The sequence below is a fragment of the Aquila chrysaetos genome, chromosome 7, assembly GCF_900496995.4.
Source record: "Aquila chrysaetos chrysaetos chromosome 7, bAquChr1.4, whole genome shotgun sequence".
NCBI lineage: Eukaryota > Metazoa > Chordata > Aves > Accipitriformes > Accipitridae > Aquila > Aquila chrysaetos.
The window spans coordinates 8,247,541-8,265,406 of NC_044010.1; the positions used below are offsets into that span (position 1 = coordinate 8,247,541).

The 17,866-nt window shown below is 39.9% G+C and overlaps 1 protein-coding gene across 8 annotated transcripts in view; it reads right to left on the reverse strand.

The window, feature by feature from the left end:
- Positions 1-203: 203 nt before the first annotated feature.
- The window catches only part of CMSS1 (cms1 ribosomal small subunit homolog), a 244,933-nt gene continuing 227,270 nt past the window's right edge, over positions 204-17,866 (reverse strand). For all 8 annotated transcript variants that reach the window (XM_030020082.1, XM_030020077.1, XM_041124879.1 and 5 more), the window contains 8 exons: positions 15,083-15,154; positions 11,873-12,002; positions 8,908-8,967; positions 8,119-8,221; positions 6,589-6,649; positions 5,611-5,698; positions 3,908-3,996; positions 204-474 (listed from right to left, as the gene is read on the reverse strand). In XM_030020082.1, the coding sequence (XP_029875942.1) occupies positions 391-474; positions 3,908-3,996; positions 5,611-5,698; positions 6,589-6,649; positions 8,119-8,221; positions 8,908-8,967; positions 11,873-12,002; positions 15,083-15,154 (687 nt within the window). In that variant the 3' untranslated portion in view covers positions 204-390. The remainder of the gene's footprint in view (positions 475-3,907; positions 3,997-5,610; positions 5,699-6,588; positions 6,650-8,118; positions 8,222-8,907; positions 8,968-11,872; positions 12,003-15,082; positions 15,155-17,866) is intronic.

Here is a 17,866-nt window from a genome sequence, read left to right on the forward strand (position 1 = left end):
AACTCTCGTGAGAGAAGTAAATGGTTCCTTTGGGACAGCAGAGGGAGAAAACAGAAAAATAAGTTGTACAAAGACTTTCACACCCAAGTTTGCTCATCTTCAAAGTCTTAAAAGTGACATATAGCAGTAAATCTAGCAGGTGACTGCAATGTAACTCTCATTTCAGTATCACATTGTTCCTGCAATAAAAATCATACTAAAACTACAAACAAAACCTCTGTTTTATTTTTAAAAGGAAACTCAGGAAAAGTCACAATGTGCATTCTTTCTGTATTGACAGACCTCTGAAAACTCAAAATTCTTGATTCCATCACCTGTCAATCACTTGCCAATTGCAGGCAGGATAATAGTAAAACGCAGCTGCAAATGACTTCCTTGTTGGTAAAACCATTAAAAGAGTCCCAGCTTCACAGACCCTTCTCTGCACAGCTTTATAATACTCATCTCCAGTAGGTCAATTGTTTCTTTCTTTATCTGAAGAAAACAAAAATCAAAGAAAGCATCAGAAGTTACTGATAACGCTTTGGCTAAATACCATTATTCATTTACTCAGGCACCTTACTATAGGACTAGAAGTGAAAGAAAAGGTTCCCATACAAGGTCCTGAGCTCTAGAATACTTCCATTTTTTAAAATACCTAGCATTTGCTCTGCAATCCTAAAGTACAACTACGGCTTGTGAAGTCCCATCTAACATGGCTATGGAAAAGTTGTCATTGGTGAGGAGTTGATAAAGCATGCTGCAGCAAGAGGTCCATCCTGGGCTGCAAAATCCCTACGGGACTTCCCAGAGTATCAACCAGTGTCAAGTAGTCCAAAGGCAGTACTGCACTGCAACAGCCACAACATTGTCTGTGTCTGAGAGACCTGAATGAAAGTGAGCATGAAGGTCAGGTCTGCATGTGCTGCATGCAAAGTACTTTGGTTTATAACACGGATATGGCTGTAGCTTATTGCTGATCTAAAGATAAAAGACAAATGTATTCGAGAGTAAATATTGACTACACATTTCAGCAGGAACACAAGATTCTCTATCACGGTTAGTCCAGAGTCTCCTTATAGGTCCCTCTTCCCACTTACAAATAACTTATTTGCAAGTTTTCTCTCAGGATTATATCCTTATGTGCCTCCACTCTGCACAGGAATAAACGATGTGAGAAAGCCTGACTAACCTCTATTCCACACTGGATGTGCTACATGAGGGTGAAAACAGTTATCTTTCTATCACAAGTCCATTTCTTATAATTTTTTTTTTACTTTCATGAAGCCTGGAACTTAAACTTTCCGTATTTTCAAACTTACTCAAGGCTCAGTGTTTGTATTGTTTGGAGACAATACAATATTGGTTTTTGTTGAAAAAACTCCATTTGAATCTTACAAACAAGTAATCTGAGGAGATGAGACAGCTCTGTATTGCCATCAACCTCTATACGCAAAGCTTTCAAAGCAGGAAGCTTGTCCTTTGGTCAGATCAGAAAGTATACAATCGATTTTTATTTAAACTTTTATGATTTAGTATAACTCCACTGTGCCAAGACAGGGTCTGACAAACAGGTTCACCCCTCCTCTGGTTTCTTTGTGAGCTTTCTTTTTATTTCCTTCTCTCCATTGTTTGGGATGAATGAAGTGGGAGAGACAGAAACGGAGGTAAAAAAATCCAACAGCATTAACTAATGAGATGTTGAGGCAACTGAGAGAGCAGTGGATCAGGCCACCATCCATTATGTAGATATGACGGGATACAGGACTGTCACGTGGGAAGATTCATGTGTTTTTAAACTCATATATTTATCAGAATATACCACTGTGTACATAACTCTCCACTGAACATCAGGACAAAAACAGCAAGTAGAATGGACACGTGCTTCCAGCTGTTCTTGCTTTCTGGAGTAATTACAATGAAATTTAGCAACGCAGCACCTTAAATATGCAAAGAAATTACTGACAATTGAGGTTTGCACTGAAAATGGGTCAGTATGCCTCATTTCTAATTTTTAGGGTACAATTTTGCCTCCACAACTAATACAGGATGAAAGAAATTAGTACATCAAACTGCCAGTTCTCTAAATTACATTTTAGGTACTATAATTCCTCTCCTTTTTGAGAAAACTTCTGACTATTCATAGCATGTATTTGACAATTTTTATACAAGTAAAAGAGTAAGATCCTCTGCTCACTAAGACTGTATTCCATATTTCAAGTCTGCAAGTTGCCAAAACATCCCATTGGTTTCTACTGTGTTAAGATGACTTATCTCCAAAACGTTGTTTGGGTACCTTTTATTGCTAACGTTCCTTATAAATAACTCTCAGGAATCTGCCTGATGTCTGCAGCAGGACAAATAGCTGCAAAATGCTCCACTTACACAGCTCAAGATGTCATAAAACTTTCTGTATGTTGTGTTACCCAAGTCAGGTGCAAGTTTGAAGACTTTTCTGTAATCGCATATTCACTATTCTGTAATCACACATAAATATCTATTCCTTATGCTAACACTATATATGAAGGCGTAACATTCTTTCTTACTTGCTTTTAACTTGAGCTAAGCCTTAACATTTTGATGTTAAGATAGCCTTAAGATTTTGCCTTCATAAAATGCATCTGGAGTCACAATTTTTGGCCTATATTCCTAGACAGACATGCAGAAATGCTGTGATGCTACCTACAGTGAGCTGAAAGGGATAGTTCAGGTTTGCAATAGCCCAAAATCAAATATTAGCAACATAATCTTCAGTTTTTTGAGGTGAATCACCTACAGTCTACTGTAGCTATATTTACTTCAGTTGACTTCAGAAATCCATCCCACTGCAACCAGCACCTTTTGTACTGCTGTCTGTGAATTCGTGTTCTCTGTTCTTTAAAAAACTTAGAGGCAAGTGCAAGCACCATACAAAAAAGCCTTATATATTTACCACAAGAGGGAGCCTCCTTGCCTCAAAAAGCAAAGCTGGTTTTTTTTTTTTTTGCTACTTCATTTCTGCAATGTATTTTTTTTGTGGGGCGCTTTATCTGAGATTATTAGGAACATGTACCTTTGTGTGTGGGGGACTGTAAAATACAGCACACCCAAATACACAGACAAGCACAGAGAAGGATTAACGACTGATAATTTGTTTTCACTTGTGAAACAGCAAAATGTCTATATCTAAAATAATAGTCCTTTTTCCCTGGGGATTCTGCATATCAGCCTGCTCTAAATACGCAAAAAAAAGGAAACACTCTGCAGGAACTTGGGAGCTTCATAATGACGACTGATGGAGGAATCTGCCTCTTTCATTCTCTCTGGCTAGATACCAGGTGATGCCCGACAGCATATGGTAAACATGCCTTGTCACAGCAATAAATGTGAAAGCTGGATTACAGAACTGAAAAAAATAGGGAATTATCTTAAAAGGAGTCTACAAATGATGGATGGCTCTACATAGTTTGTACCCTACCTCTTGCCAAAAAAAAAACCCCCAAACCCAACAAAAAAACCCAGAACAAAACAAAAAAAGAATGAACTGTCTGTGGATTTACTCACAAGAAGTTATCTTACTCTCAGATGGAGACAAAGAAATGCTTCTCCAAAGTTTTATTTGGTTTTTGAGGAAACTTTTACACAAAATCCTCTTACTGAGAGAACTTCTGGCAACAGGTAGAACACCCATCTAGCATAAACAGGAGAAATTCACAGCACAACTGTGTAAGTCACAGCTATGACTTGCAACAAGAAAAGGAAAAAATCTTCCTCAGGAGGTAATTTTGAGACCTGAGAGTACAGACTTACCAGTCAAATGTTGACTCTTTGTGTTTCTAGACCACTGAAGTCAGCTTTACAGAAAGAAAACCTTACTGACCAAGATCTGGGCACTAGAATCAAAAGTAGAATATACGGAATATAATATATACAGATGCTTATACAATACCTCAGGGATATCCATCATTCTCCTTAGTTTCTGATCCCTCCAGTTCCAATCCAGAATCATATATTTTGTGGAGTTCAAGCACAGGCCATCTAAAAAGGCAACATAAATTTTACTACCAAGATAATATGACATGTGCTTATCAAAATGATTTTTGAATTTTACATCTTTTTCTGTCTGTTTCCAAGGAAACTAATCTTTGAACGCTTAAGTACTACATTTGCTGGTTAGAAAACTAATGCACTGACACTGCAAACTCCCTTAACCACATAATCCCTTGCCTTTTTCAAAGATAAACACAAAAGCAGAACAACTACTGTTGCCAGGCTTGTCAAGAGCTAACATCCTGCCAGAAAATAATTCCTCAAGCTTCCTCTTGATGAAACCGCAGGAGTTGAATTTCCATAGCTGATGAGGAGCTGGTAAGTTACACGGACCCTAGCCTGAAAACTCTTGTTAATGGGAACTGACAGCATTTAGCAATTTACAGGACTGGGTGCTATGTGAATATGAGTCAGGTCAGTGGTGCTGCTGAAGAATTCCTTTATCCTCCAAAAAACTCGTGGTGAAAGAAGAAAAAAGTCCTTTCTGAACTGGCCCCCCAGCTGTTCCCCGCCTATTCTTCCCTGGTCTACACAATGCCCACAATTTTCGGTATCAGTTTTGACTCCTCTCCATTCTCTAGTGACCTGGCACTGCAACACTAAGGTGTCAAAAAAGGACTAGACCTTAGGATAAGATGATACACCTTGTGTCCCTGCCATAAGCTGCCTCCACCTAACATGGCAATGTGCTGATGTGCTGAGCAGTAATGATTTAATGGTGGTGGAGGGCACAGAAAGCAACAAAATTATGCTACTCCTGTACCCTTCTGGAAGGAGCGGTAGAGTCCCGATCCACAGCCAGTCCCTGACCAAGAAACCACAGTCAGAGCAAGACAGTGTTTAGAAAGAGGAACGGAAAGAATCACCTTATCATCTTGTCATTTTGTTTGTTTTTCTTTGTGTACATAATGTCTGTTGAGTAAGTAAACGTACTCAAAATTTGGTAAGAGAAAAGGAGATTTATATAGAATAATTAATTTCATTATAGGCAAATCAGAAATAAAATCAAATCGGCAAGCAGATCTTTCATCCACCCCTCACAAAAGTTTACACTGAGCTCAGAGTGACATATGATACAACGACTTCTGCCATTATTTCCTTTTGATTTACTTGCAGTGTTTGATTTCTTGGAGCTTTAAATCTTACACCATGGTTTTGCAATCACTTTCAAGTCAGCATAAATCAGTATTCCTGCCAAAAGAGGAAGTGCCCCACTTCTGCCTGCTCATTACCTGATTTTGTATGCACACTGGTTTTGTTTTAATTGGGATCAGTTCACTGAGCTGCCAAACAGACTCTTGGGCTAGCGCAAGAAGCAGGAAGGGGGAATATGGGGGCACTGGCTGGAAGGGGGGGAAGTATTACTCTGCCCTTCTCTGGTAATACTGACTTATGCCAGCTTAAAGTGATCATAAAATCAACTACTAGAATCTTGACCTCATTTTGACTGACACAGTAAAAGTGGAGAAACAGAACTGTACAGTTTAGTACCCAAATCCACAGATTCATGACAACCTAAGCGCTTCAAAAACAATCGCAGTCTCGCTTCTCATGAGACCAAGCATAAAATACCCATGGAGAAAACACTCCTTGTTCTCCTACCTTGCTCCACTAGTGCTTTTACTCTCCCAGGAGTTCCAACCCCTATGTGGAACACGCCTTTCTCCAACATACTCATCTGTTCTTTTATCTAATTTGAAGAGAGAAGGACAAACCACAGTAAAACCATGATTGTTTTAAAATTACTCAAAGACCTGGAAATAAATTCAAGATCTCATAGTATCTCTTTCTAGAATACCATCAAGTAACAAATGCTATTCATCTTTTAAACTGTCAAACTGATATATCTGGGAGAAAGTTTAAGAAATATAACAGCCAGCTGGGCATCACACTTCTAGAGAAGTTCAATCATTTTCAACTTTGAAAATCTGCTATCGCACCAACTATTTTTAGAGGTGAGAACAGTATGCTTCCTTCAGCATTTAAACAAATTCTCTGGAAGTATCTGGAAAACTGACAAAGTTGAATTAGCTTTAAACTTCTTCAAGATGAAGACACTGGAAAAGGGTGAAATAAAGCAGGTGTGAAATAAAGCAAAATTTGTGTGTTTGACGGCATTCATATCAAAGGCCAAATGTCCACTCATTACTTCCAACATACCCATAATTTGTGCTCTCCCACAGGTATGGATGTTGGGTATCCAGGCATCCAGCTGGCAGAATGCAAATGTGGATGCGGGTATAGTTTGCTTCTACAAACCTATGTGTGTGAGCCTTCTATTTAAACAGGCAAAAGCCATTCGAATGAGCACCTCACAGGAATGTGGAACATCTTTAAAACATAGCACATGCATAAGCATCCACATTCTGCATAGGATTGCACCAGAGCTATTGGAGATGGTGCTTGGCTAGATTCCTCAAACTGCAACAATGGGTTACCAAAGGAAGCATTACCTAAAGAATGGAACATTATACGAACACTGTATGAAAGGCACTATTGCTAAACGCATTAAAAAGAAAATGGTACGACACTAGTTAGTTGTTTAGTTGTTCTACCAAAATTCCCTTGCAGCCCTTTTACCTTTATGTGCTTTGCAAACAACTTGAGAACTCTGCAGTCTCCTTTAAATGCTGTCATTGACCTAGCAATAAAAAAATTGAAAAAGGAAATGCAAGCATCAGAGCTGGGATTAAGACCACACAGGAGAAAAGCAAAACTAACTGACATTTCTCAATATGCTTGAGACACACAGTCTCCCAGTGACCCCTGCTTGTACTTTGAACACTATGTACATTCTTGTTTGCCACTTGATCAACAGTGATCAACAACTGGACAAACACAATAGAAGATATCAGTAGGGGGCAATATTGTTTAGATAGCTTTTCAGCTAATACTTAATAATTATGGCCTGTGCTTTCACAGCTAACTTAGTTCAAAACTGACTAATCGCCAAATTCTAATTCAAAAATATCTCAAGTTACTGAGATACAGGCATGAATGAACGTGCATGTGCGTGCACAAAAGAAAAGATCTGCGTATGGACCAATCTACATTTTACAGAGTCTTCCTGCAGCGTGGCTGCTGGGAAAACCTAGGCTGTCACAGTCTTTACTGCAGAGATTGCCCAAATTCCAGTTAACCAACACGCATTTGTTGGAAAACCTGACCTGATTTTCTGACACTCCATTTTGGCACACCGTAACAACTCTATGTTCTGTATTAATCAAGCAGGAGACAACATATTCAGTATTTACTGAATGTCATTTAAGACAGCTTTCTCTGCATGTTTTTTGCAGCGCGCCAAATTTTCAATTTTCTCTTGTGCAAAGCTAAAGGTTTATATACAAGTATACATATAAACCACCTAAGTCTCAGAAGGTAGTATCTGCATGCAGGGGCTAAGCACTACTGGCACATCTGCCGTATCTATGCTTCTATCTGTGGCAAGGAGTCAAACCTCCCAACTCTCCATCTCATGTTGTGCTGACTGACAATCACAGGAAATGGGGTCAAGACGCAAAAGACAACCATGAAATTTGTGAGGGATACATTAATTCATCAAAGTCATCAAGACTTCTGGAATAAGAAGGGGGAGGATAGAGAAGGGGAAAAAAAAAGAGGACAGGGAACACTGAAAATGGTCATCTCTGCACAGCAGTTTTGCCAGCCTGGCCCAGCTGAGAACAGGACACAGACCTTGAGGCACTCAGGCCAGACGCAAGCATTGGCACTTGAGGCCCTGGAACGCCATGTCCTCATTGCCTTTGGTGCAAAGTCACGATTTTTAGTGGTGGATCATGATGCTTTATGGGTTTACTCTGTTCCCAAGTACAACATGTTGCATGTTTCCCCCAAATTGGTTACACTTTATTTTTGGTTTTTAACAAAAATAGCACTTCCATGCAAGTGAAGTACTAAGCGTTACTTCAGTCTAAAACCAAACACCACGCTCCCACAGTTTAAAGAAACAAGGGATATTGCATCAGTTTCAGTCAGTGAATTTGTTGGCTAGCAGAGGACAGTGTCCCAGTTTTGCCTTTATGTCTGTGGTTCCAAGACAAAACCTCTGACTGACTGCCAACCTCAACATAACATTGGCTATCGACATACTTGATGAGTTCCAAGGAACGAAGAGCAGAACTGCAGATAACCAGCATCACCACCGACTTCTTCTCCTTGTGGTTTTTACGGAGTTTTGCCCACTTAGGACAAACTGCAATGAAAAAGCCCATGTACGTACAGAGAAACTACTACATGCCACAATTTTAAATCACAAGAGTACATGATGAATGGTAGCCAGCAGCAAGAACACACATGCTGACTCCTATGAGGTCTGGATCTCTTGCAACACTTTTACATTTAGTCATGGCTGAGAAATTGGAAAATAAAATGCCCCAAATAAATAAAATACAGAAATATCAAATAACTGAACAAATTAGATAAGCATTAAAAATCAACAGTTTGTAAGGTGAAAAGCCCATTGTCTTCATTTGCCACATATGACAATTTGTACCAGAGAAAACCAATTGAAAAGAAACATTTACCAGACCAGAAGTTCTATATAAATATACAAGAGAATAAAAATTCTCTTGGTTCATGTCAGCAGACAGCTGCAGGATTTTTACTGTAAGATAATACATACACCTACTTATGAAGCCACAATAAATTACTGACAAATAATCCCTAGCAATTAAAAGAAACCCAAGAACATTTTGATTAAAAAAAAGTGATAGAGTAAAAAAGAGCCAGAAAAACAAGACCTGTCATGAAAAAAAAATAAAGTTATTAATATTTCATAATTAAAAACATTTGGCAGTACAGATAAAAATTGCAATAATATTGCATTAACAACGTTTTTTGTACAGCTTTCATCTCATCCAGACCAACATTTTAACTCACTTTCCTTCAGGTAGGAAGAAAAACTGTGCGTGAGATCATTGGCTGGCAAAAAACAGGAATCTGAAAACATAAAGGAAAAAATATTTTTGTTGATGTATTTTTAACAGCAAAAGGAGCGCATATGTTTGCAGCATAACCACTAGTTATACTGATGAAATCACAACTGTGTTAAAATCCATCATCAATAAATTACCATTTGTGAAACAAAGATTAGTGTACACATCATGTACTAGAAGCTTTGTATTTGATAAATCAATAAAGGTAACATCTCTCAACTCAACTGCAATTCCTTTCTTTTCTCCCACCCTGAAACCTGAATACAGGGCTGCACAGCTGTGATCACACACTTCAAAAAAAGTTTTCCTATGTCTTTGCCAGAATCAATCAAAAGTCTTAGCAAAAAGCCTTACAGTCAACTTGCTAGGCTGTTCCTCCAATCTACCTACGATGGAATACATTTGTAGATCACCCAAACAATTCACAATGTGTCAATGCAAGAACCTACCAATAATCTAACTGTCAATAAGTTTGTTCCTCTTTGTGGCCTTTCATATTGTTGTAATCTACCTAACTATATTGACCCTAATGGCAACACCTACACCGCATCTTAACACCTTCCTCCTCCTTCATTTCCCACTGCTTGCCTGCCTATCTTTTACCCAGTCACTATGTTAACTAGCAAGACTTGAAAGTACTCTGTGGCAGACATGCCATTTAACTTTAAGCTTCATATAGAGGCATTGAAGAAAGACAAGGTCCTAACAAGTTCTTTGGAAGGCCCTTTCTCCAGTGTCTATATAGAAAGTCTAAGTTCTTAAAAAGGTGATTAAAATTACATGGTCTGAAAACTTGCCATCGCTGTTAAGGGTCCTTTGCCTGATGGAATAATACACTCCCGCAGAGCGTTAACAATTCTGTCTTCAGGGACCCACTACTCGTCGTCATGAAGCGCAGCACCTCAGGGTGCCTGTCTATGGATGTTTGCTGATATATTTTAAATAATTAAGGAGGTTTCCTTACAGACGTTATTCATGTTTACATGGATGGCGCATTGTGCTAATGCTGGCAGTGTCAATTCACGATTTCTATTGAAATAGACAGTGTGACAAACTTTGCTTGTAGCTGATGCCTGCCTGAAGTCCTGCTTGTGTAGTTTCTTGAGCATAGCCACTCTCCATCACTGTATCTTCCATTGAATGAGTGTTGTCTTGCTAAAAACTTTTATTTTGTACTGATCCCTTTTATTAAATCCAGAGATTGACGTTTATTGGGAGTTGAGCTCCAAAGACAATGAATGTGTACAACTGAAGGATCAGCAGCTGATTTACTTTTAAAATCATGTTTAAAAGATGCACTTGTCGCTGGTGTGGAAGGGCAGGGGCTGCCCTTCCATAAGCATTTGGTGCTAACAGGAGAGCTCTTCACACCCACCACAGTCCTTTCCACCCAGTGGCAAAATATCTTTGCTGTTGTTTTGCTCTTCCGAACTCATTAAGTCTTGTTAATGACTGAACAATTCAAAAGATGGTTTCTAAATGACATGAACTTCAGTCACTGACTTTTCACCAACAGTCCAGCAACACTGGAATATTAACAACAATTTAAAATGAAAGTTTCAGAAAGGGGGGAAGAAACACATAGGTCCAGACTGCTGCAAGAGACCATGCTGACTACAAACCTGACCTTCTGCACTGTGTCAATTAACAAGAACACACGACTCCACATAGTTGTTTGTTATTTGCTCACTCTTCTGACATGAATGACTTGACAGCTGTAGACGTTCATAAACTCCTTGGCACTCTAAGCCTCAACTCCCAGCACAAAAAGAAAGAGAAAAAATATCTCCATCCAACCCAAGAGCCAATCCATATGGAAATGGGTCACTTTACTAGTCCAAAGGGCTCTTAATAAGAAAGAAACCAAAGCAATTTATTATTTGCTAAAAACCCTAAAAGTCTAAAAATATTTAACACAAGCTTTTCAAAGCAATCTGTATGAGACTCCTCCAGGTTTTCTTGATGCAACAAGAAAGCTGAACCTGCCCCATAGAAATAAAGAAGGGTCAACTTAGAATCATGGATGTTAAGGAGGAACATATTTATCTAGAAAGACAGGCTTAAACATTAAAAGAGAGAAATCACTGCTGGTCTGGAAGACACCTATATTGGCCACAGGTCACTAAAAGTTCAAGATGTATCAAAGGTGTATGCAGGTTATAGTTACCAGGCCATCTGCTTTTCATGAGCACTACCAACAAATAATGGACAGTGCCTATAAAACGACAGTGCCTCTATCTGCAGAGTAAGAGGCAGAGTTGTTCAGTGTTGCCTTCATCTCTGATGCAACCTCCAACTGACAGAAGCTAACCCTGCTCTATCCTGCTTTGCCTTTTCTATCACTGGCTTTTCACTGGAGACAGAATATGGGAAACCAAGAGGGTCCTCGGCATGGTTAAAACTTGGTCACTTTATGCTTGGGCCAAAACTACCATCTCATTTCATGGCACCCCCTGAAAAACCATTGCATTCAAGATCTCATAACCACATCAGAATGATGTCTCATTATTTCTTTGTCTACTCCTGTCAGCCCTCCTATCATGCATCTGGATCGACTCAGATAATCCCAGAAACAAAATACATTTTCACTCTCTCAGCATCTTGGAAGCTATTATTAGGAATCATAACATTTCTATGACAAAAGTGAGCTTCTGAAATTAATACTTTACAATAAAAGGACACACTTTAACATTTCTTTTCGTTTCTGTAATTCCAAGAAACCTCACATTTATTCCAAAGAAACTAACATCTCCACTTACACATCAAATTAATATACAGTATAAGAAAATATTTCCATAAAAAAGTACCACTCAAGACCTGTCCCAAAAATTCTCTTTCTTCTGCAGAAAAGGAACTCAACAGTATCATAAAAACCTCATTATTTATCTACTAAATGTAGGGTAAGTTACCTGAGAGCTTTAATTCCTCTATTTCAATCACTGAACGGTTTTCACCAAAATGCTGACTAAGAAGATTTTGTAGATCTGCAGGGACACCAGGTTTTGGAGCGGATTTTTCCAGAATATCAGAAATTTTCTTCTAAAAAACCAAGTAAAATGGGTAAGCATGGCATTTCTATAATTTCTGTTCTTTGGCTAGCTAACAACACTGTACATAAATCTTGCTCCATAACTTTATACAGTTATATGGGCTTAATTGCAGCCTAATTAGAAAAACACCTTACAATGGGACAAGATTCCCTTCGTCTTTAGTGGGGATGCAGACTTCAGATGCAAGTTCAGATACTTTGATGAGATGGTCTGTGAGCCCAAAGATAAAATATCTTGTGCACTCACCTGAAATGCTGCCGTAACAAAAACATAACTGAAAGCTGGTTTTGTGAGTTTTGCTTTTGTTACACTTAAGTATCAGTATGAAAATTCAGGTTTTTTTCGTCATTTGTTTTAATTTATTATTCTTAAAGCATAACAGGAATCAAGTGGTTATATAAGTCTTGGTTATATTTTGATTAAAACAGAGTAACTATCTACCTATTTTGGAAGGCAAGATGGTTAGCTATATTCACAGAATACCATGCAAGTGTGATGAAAATGAGTTAAAAACTCACAAAACCTGAAGTCAAGCAGAAAGAGTTCAGCAGGTACTTTGTTCTTCCAAAATGTATAATTTTTTTAAACCAAACTAATAATTTTTAGAGCCTGGACATGAGTTCATAACGATTGTGTTTTACACCTTAGGAATGTTAGCAAACAACAGGTCTGAATTTTCACTAAAGTGAAAGTGTTGCTGTATTTTTCCCCATAATTAAATGGATCATGGGGACAGAATAGCACAGGGTTCCCGTTATCTGAATGATCTGCCAGCATTTAAGAAAACACCAGATTTTCAAGGATAGAGGCAGCCTAGAGAGAATGGCAAGAATGCGAAGCCCCTCTTGTTCTCACTGAGAAGTGATTCAATTGTGAAAAGCCAACTTAAGGTTTCTCAGCTGCACAAACTGAACTGAACTTGCCGTCATGAGGATGCATGGTAGCATAAGCCTAGAAGTGAAAAGGAGCAGGAGAGTGTGGTCAGGACAGAGCAATAGGGTACGTATCTGTGAGGCAAAGTGAGATTTCACAGAGAGATGAGGTGGGCCTGGAAGCGTTTTTGGCAGCTTTAGAGGGGTGGTGGGTACCTTCAGTGCAAGCTCAGCAGGCTAAGATCAACGGAAATTTGCTAAGGCAGCAAAGATCAATGGAAATTTTGAAGAGAGCTATAGCAGGAATTTTAACGTAGGGGACTGATCTTCTATCCCTCTTTCCCTCACTCCATCCCAGCACCCACTCCCTCCTTCTCTTCCATTCCCCACTACTCCGTCTCTCCCTCTTGCCCAATACATCCCAAATACTCCCGTAATGGCAGCACAAGGGGCAGAAGGCTGAACAGGGAAGAGCCATATGGGGGCTGCTGAAGCCACTCCACCCTACAGCAAACGCAAAGTAGGCAGCTGCCTCTCCCAGCCATCTGCCACTGTGGCTGCTGCCTGTTTCACCTCTGCTAAAAGCCAGCTGTGTGTTTGCAAGACCCCAACTAAATCTTTGACGGTGGGATATGCCGAGATGAAGTGCTTATGCCTTCCTCTCAGTCTGCCTTCGGCCTGGTGCAAAGCCCTCTGCAGTCCCTGGAAGACTTTCCAGTGGACGTCTGGTTGTTCAGCAGGTTTTTGCAGTGCCTGCATCTGTAGCATTCCTTCCCAAGATTCACCCTTATTTCGCACAGTTGTATTTTTCTGCCATGCAACAGCTGTTTTCTCAAAGAATGACCAGAGGCCATCAGCAGCACACACAGCCTTTGCATGAGGCCCACAACCAAACCTCTTCGTTGCTCTTCCTGTCAACCACAAACACCCTTCTCCAGCCCCAGCCCCACAACCTGCCTTGTAATTGACCCACATTTAGGAACCTCTGATTTAGCAGACAGCAAGACAGAACTATCAGGCTCGTTTTACTTTGTAATTCAGTGTAAGCTGCTGTTCCACAGGACCATTACGTCATTCGTTGGGCCACTAGGTTCCTTCAGGAAAATTACGGCACTCTGGAGGGGAGAAGCCTGATACTAACGAGAAATTCCGTAAGAGCAAGAGCAAGGACACCTGAGCAAACTCCCTTACTTCAAGGAGAGCTGTGGGGAAATGTTCCTCATGCAGGAAGTTTTATTATTTTTCTTCCAATTCATTCCAGATGCTTAAAAGCAAAGGCTTCCCTGCCCCCGCCCCCGCCCCCCTTTTCCTTATTTTTGGAGAGAGCACTTTGTTTGGAACCCATAGATCAACCTGCTAAATATTTCCTGATGGATTTTTTGATTGGTTGTGTATGTCAAGTTAGTGGCCTAGCTCCACTGAAACCAAAGGTGTAACTAAGCACCTATTGTTTGCCTCAGAAAAGGGTCTTTCTGTTAGGTTTGGTTCACCAATCTCTGTCATGGGATGCTTTTGCTCTGGCAGCAGTGGAACAAGTACTGCAGTCACTTCTGCCAGAGCTGCATTTAAAGCAAAATCCCTCTCTTCACTCTTGCCATTCCCTGGATGATTAAGAGGCCTGACATAATATAAAAAGGCCACCTCTCAGCCTTGCAAGGGAGCCAACTATTTACAGTCTGTCCTGAAAGACAATTAACTTGCCCGGTGTCATATAATTTCCATCTAGACTGCAGAGTGTGTTTGCTGTTGAGGGTGAGGATGGAGCATGGCCAGAGGGACAAAGTATTTATTTATGTACGTATGCTGTGAGGAGAAGAGTGAACAAGGACAGTTCTTGGCTCAAAAGACGTAACAGCAGCTGGAGCCTGGCCACACCGTTGAAATGGGGCAGATTCTGCAGCAACTGGAATTCCACCTTGCTTTGATGCAGTTAATTTTCCTGGCGTGCAACACTTGGAAGTGGAGTGTAGACATATACAACAATTGAGCAGAGTATAGACACAATGCCACAGTTCAGGCTGGGAATGCGTATTTTGAGTGATGTCAGAAAAGCAAGAATTTCTATTCTTCTCTAAAAGAGGCTGCAACATTATGATCATATTACTTCTCATCATCACAGGGTTGTCCCAATTCTGAATCTTGTAATAGCATGTACACCCACTGCCCAGTCCCTAAACACATTCTAGGACATTCATACCTTCTTTCTCTTCTTTGCCTTTACAGTGCTCTCTTGTTTTTCTTCAGGCTGACTTAGAAAACACTCTGTAGGCTGCAAAGCACGTATTTAAAAAAAAAAGTAAGAAAGAAAGATTCAACATTAGATATCTGATCACCTGGGGGGAAAAAAAAAGTCACCAAAGGTAGGTAAGAGGAAGATACAGAAAGTATAATGCTGGGTTAGGGAAAAACAAAAACCAAGCTTCCCCACCTGTAGAAGGGATCAAATTCTTAGTTACCTATATCTGGAGTAATTTCGGAATTGAGATCCATGTTGTTGTAACCAAGAGGGGAATAAAAAACCAGGAAGTTGAAACATACAGGTTGTAGTCACAATTTCATAAAATGGTGAAAAGCAGGTTTTGATACATTTGATACATACAAAAAAAATCAAGAGGAAAACATGAACAAAACCTTTCACAAACTTTATATTTTTCATCTCTTATTGTGTGTGATTGTTTTTCTAAACTTTGCCAACAGTGATCTAAAATAACGGGGTCTAAGGTGAGCATCCAGACAGTGAAAGATACCACAGAACTGGGTGAGAATAATTGGAAAAAATCACGCTCTGGATTTCCTTTTACATTTGTAATGCAAATTTAGGAAAACATGTTTCGAATTTGTTCTACCCCATTCTTGCTTTGTCTCCTCACTGCAGTCAGGGTCAAACATACACAAGAAAAATACATGGTGCATTTCAGAATAATCTTCATCCAACACGTGTTGCTATCATTAACCTTCTCTTGCGCCTGAGTGAACAGGCTGAATTGGTCCATTTGTACCAGAGTCCCTGTTCGCATAAGCCAGGGTTAGGATTTGGCCTTAGCCACCTAAAATTGTCCAAAAGAGAGGAAGCGAGGCACAGGCTTTCCTTGTTTTGAGCATAGCAATTCTCTTTTCTTTTGCCTTCTTAGAGACTTCCACTTCATGGAAATGCAAAGTAATCTACACAGACGGGTTTTAGAGCTTAGTAAGCGACTTGATGAAGAGCAATGGGAAAATAGGCTGAGGTGCAGGAAAAAGCTCCTTGATACTAGGATGCATTTGGCTGGAAAAATCTGCTCCTGTGAGAAACTGCAGACAAGTCTCATCACATGGAGCATTAAAAGCTCAGGAACAGCAAATCCAGCACTGCTCCCCCCAGGGAAAGCCTGGAAGAAAAGTATCACCAGGAAAGCGAGAGCCCAGCTGAAAGCCAGAGAAGCTGCTCCTTTGTTCCCTTGTGAGGGCAGCTTCAACAGTGCCAAGAGGGCCAAAGGAAAGCTAACAGAAGTTCAGAGTATCTGAGCCCTCCTTGCACTGGTCCCCCCAAACAGGAGGACGCTTCATGACAACTGGTACTATATGACCCTACCCCAGCACATTTATGCCTTTCCAAGCCCACTCTCATATCCTTATCAGAAGCATTTTGTGGGGTTTAATTGTTCCTATTATGCCTACATTTCCCTTTTTCTCCCCACTCCCCTGGCTAATTTAGCTATAAAAAGCAGGGTACCACCATGCTCAACACAAACAAACGACCTATTGCTTGCTCCTGCTTTCTGTGCCATGATGCAACCACAGCCATTGCACTTGCAAAAGCAGCAGTACTGTACAGAAGTGGCCCTGAAACTGGTCAAGGTTTGAAATGATACTTAGGAACTACCAGAGAGGATTTGGTTGGGGATTGGCTACAGCCAGCAAAGCAATCTACAACTAGGGCTGGAATGTAACGCAGCCTGGATAAACACCCACCCATGAGAAGTTGTGATAGGGACCGTATCTTGCCTCAACAACAGAGATCTATCTTTCTGTGTGGTTCTCTCAGGTATAAACATGTACTATCTTCACTAGAAATCAAGGGAATGACTGCAAGTAGAAACTCACTTCAACTAACAAAACTGGAATTTTTAAGGTTAACATAAGCTTTTTGGGTTTTTTTTGTTTGTTTCTTTTTAAAAAATCTCTGCCCTGACTCTGATTCAAGTGCTGTTAAAACACCACCATACATTTCCTCATTCCTGTCCCTACCATTAGCATTCCCAGACATTGTGACTGAAATGAAGCTACCCTCTGCCTTCAGTTCCTGCTCTATGCTTATGCATCCCAGCTGTCCATAGATACTCAAAGACAACTTGCCAGGTGTTATAATCATAAATTCCATGTTCAACATCATATTTTATGCAGACAACAAGCCTTTGGATTGATTTAGTCAAGGGATACTACCAAGCAAACAAAAAGCCAGAAAGGAGCCAAGCTGAATCTCTTTCCTCCGGTAGACTATGATGGTTCCCTATCCTAGAAAGTGCTACCACTCTTTCAGCATATTGAAAAATGCCACTCATTCACTTCGGGCCCATTTCTCCTTTCATATACATCGTAAACTGTTTTACATAAATCTGCAAAACACTCCCAACTGGCATCTGCATCAGAAAAGAATAAAATCATGCCACAGAGCTGAAAATTTTTCTCTAAGAGAAATAAAATTTTCTCATTGATAACCCTTCCTTCAGATGTGTAAAAGTATCACCAAATGACATGGCTTCTTTTTTGAGGGCAGTATGTAACCCTTTCTTTCAACAGCAACAGAAGTACACAGCAGGCTTGTAGTCAAAGCCTTGCTTCCTCAGAGAAGCATGTTAAGACTCAAAATTATCTCCTTTACAACAGCATATATATATATTTAGGCATAGTATACTATTAGCCCAGCAATAAGTCCACTTTATTCAGACATTTTTTAATGCCAAAAGAAAAAGAGAAACTTCATGGTGATGAATGGCTGTAA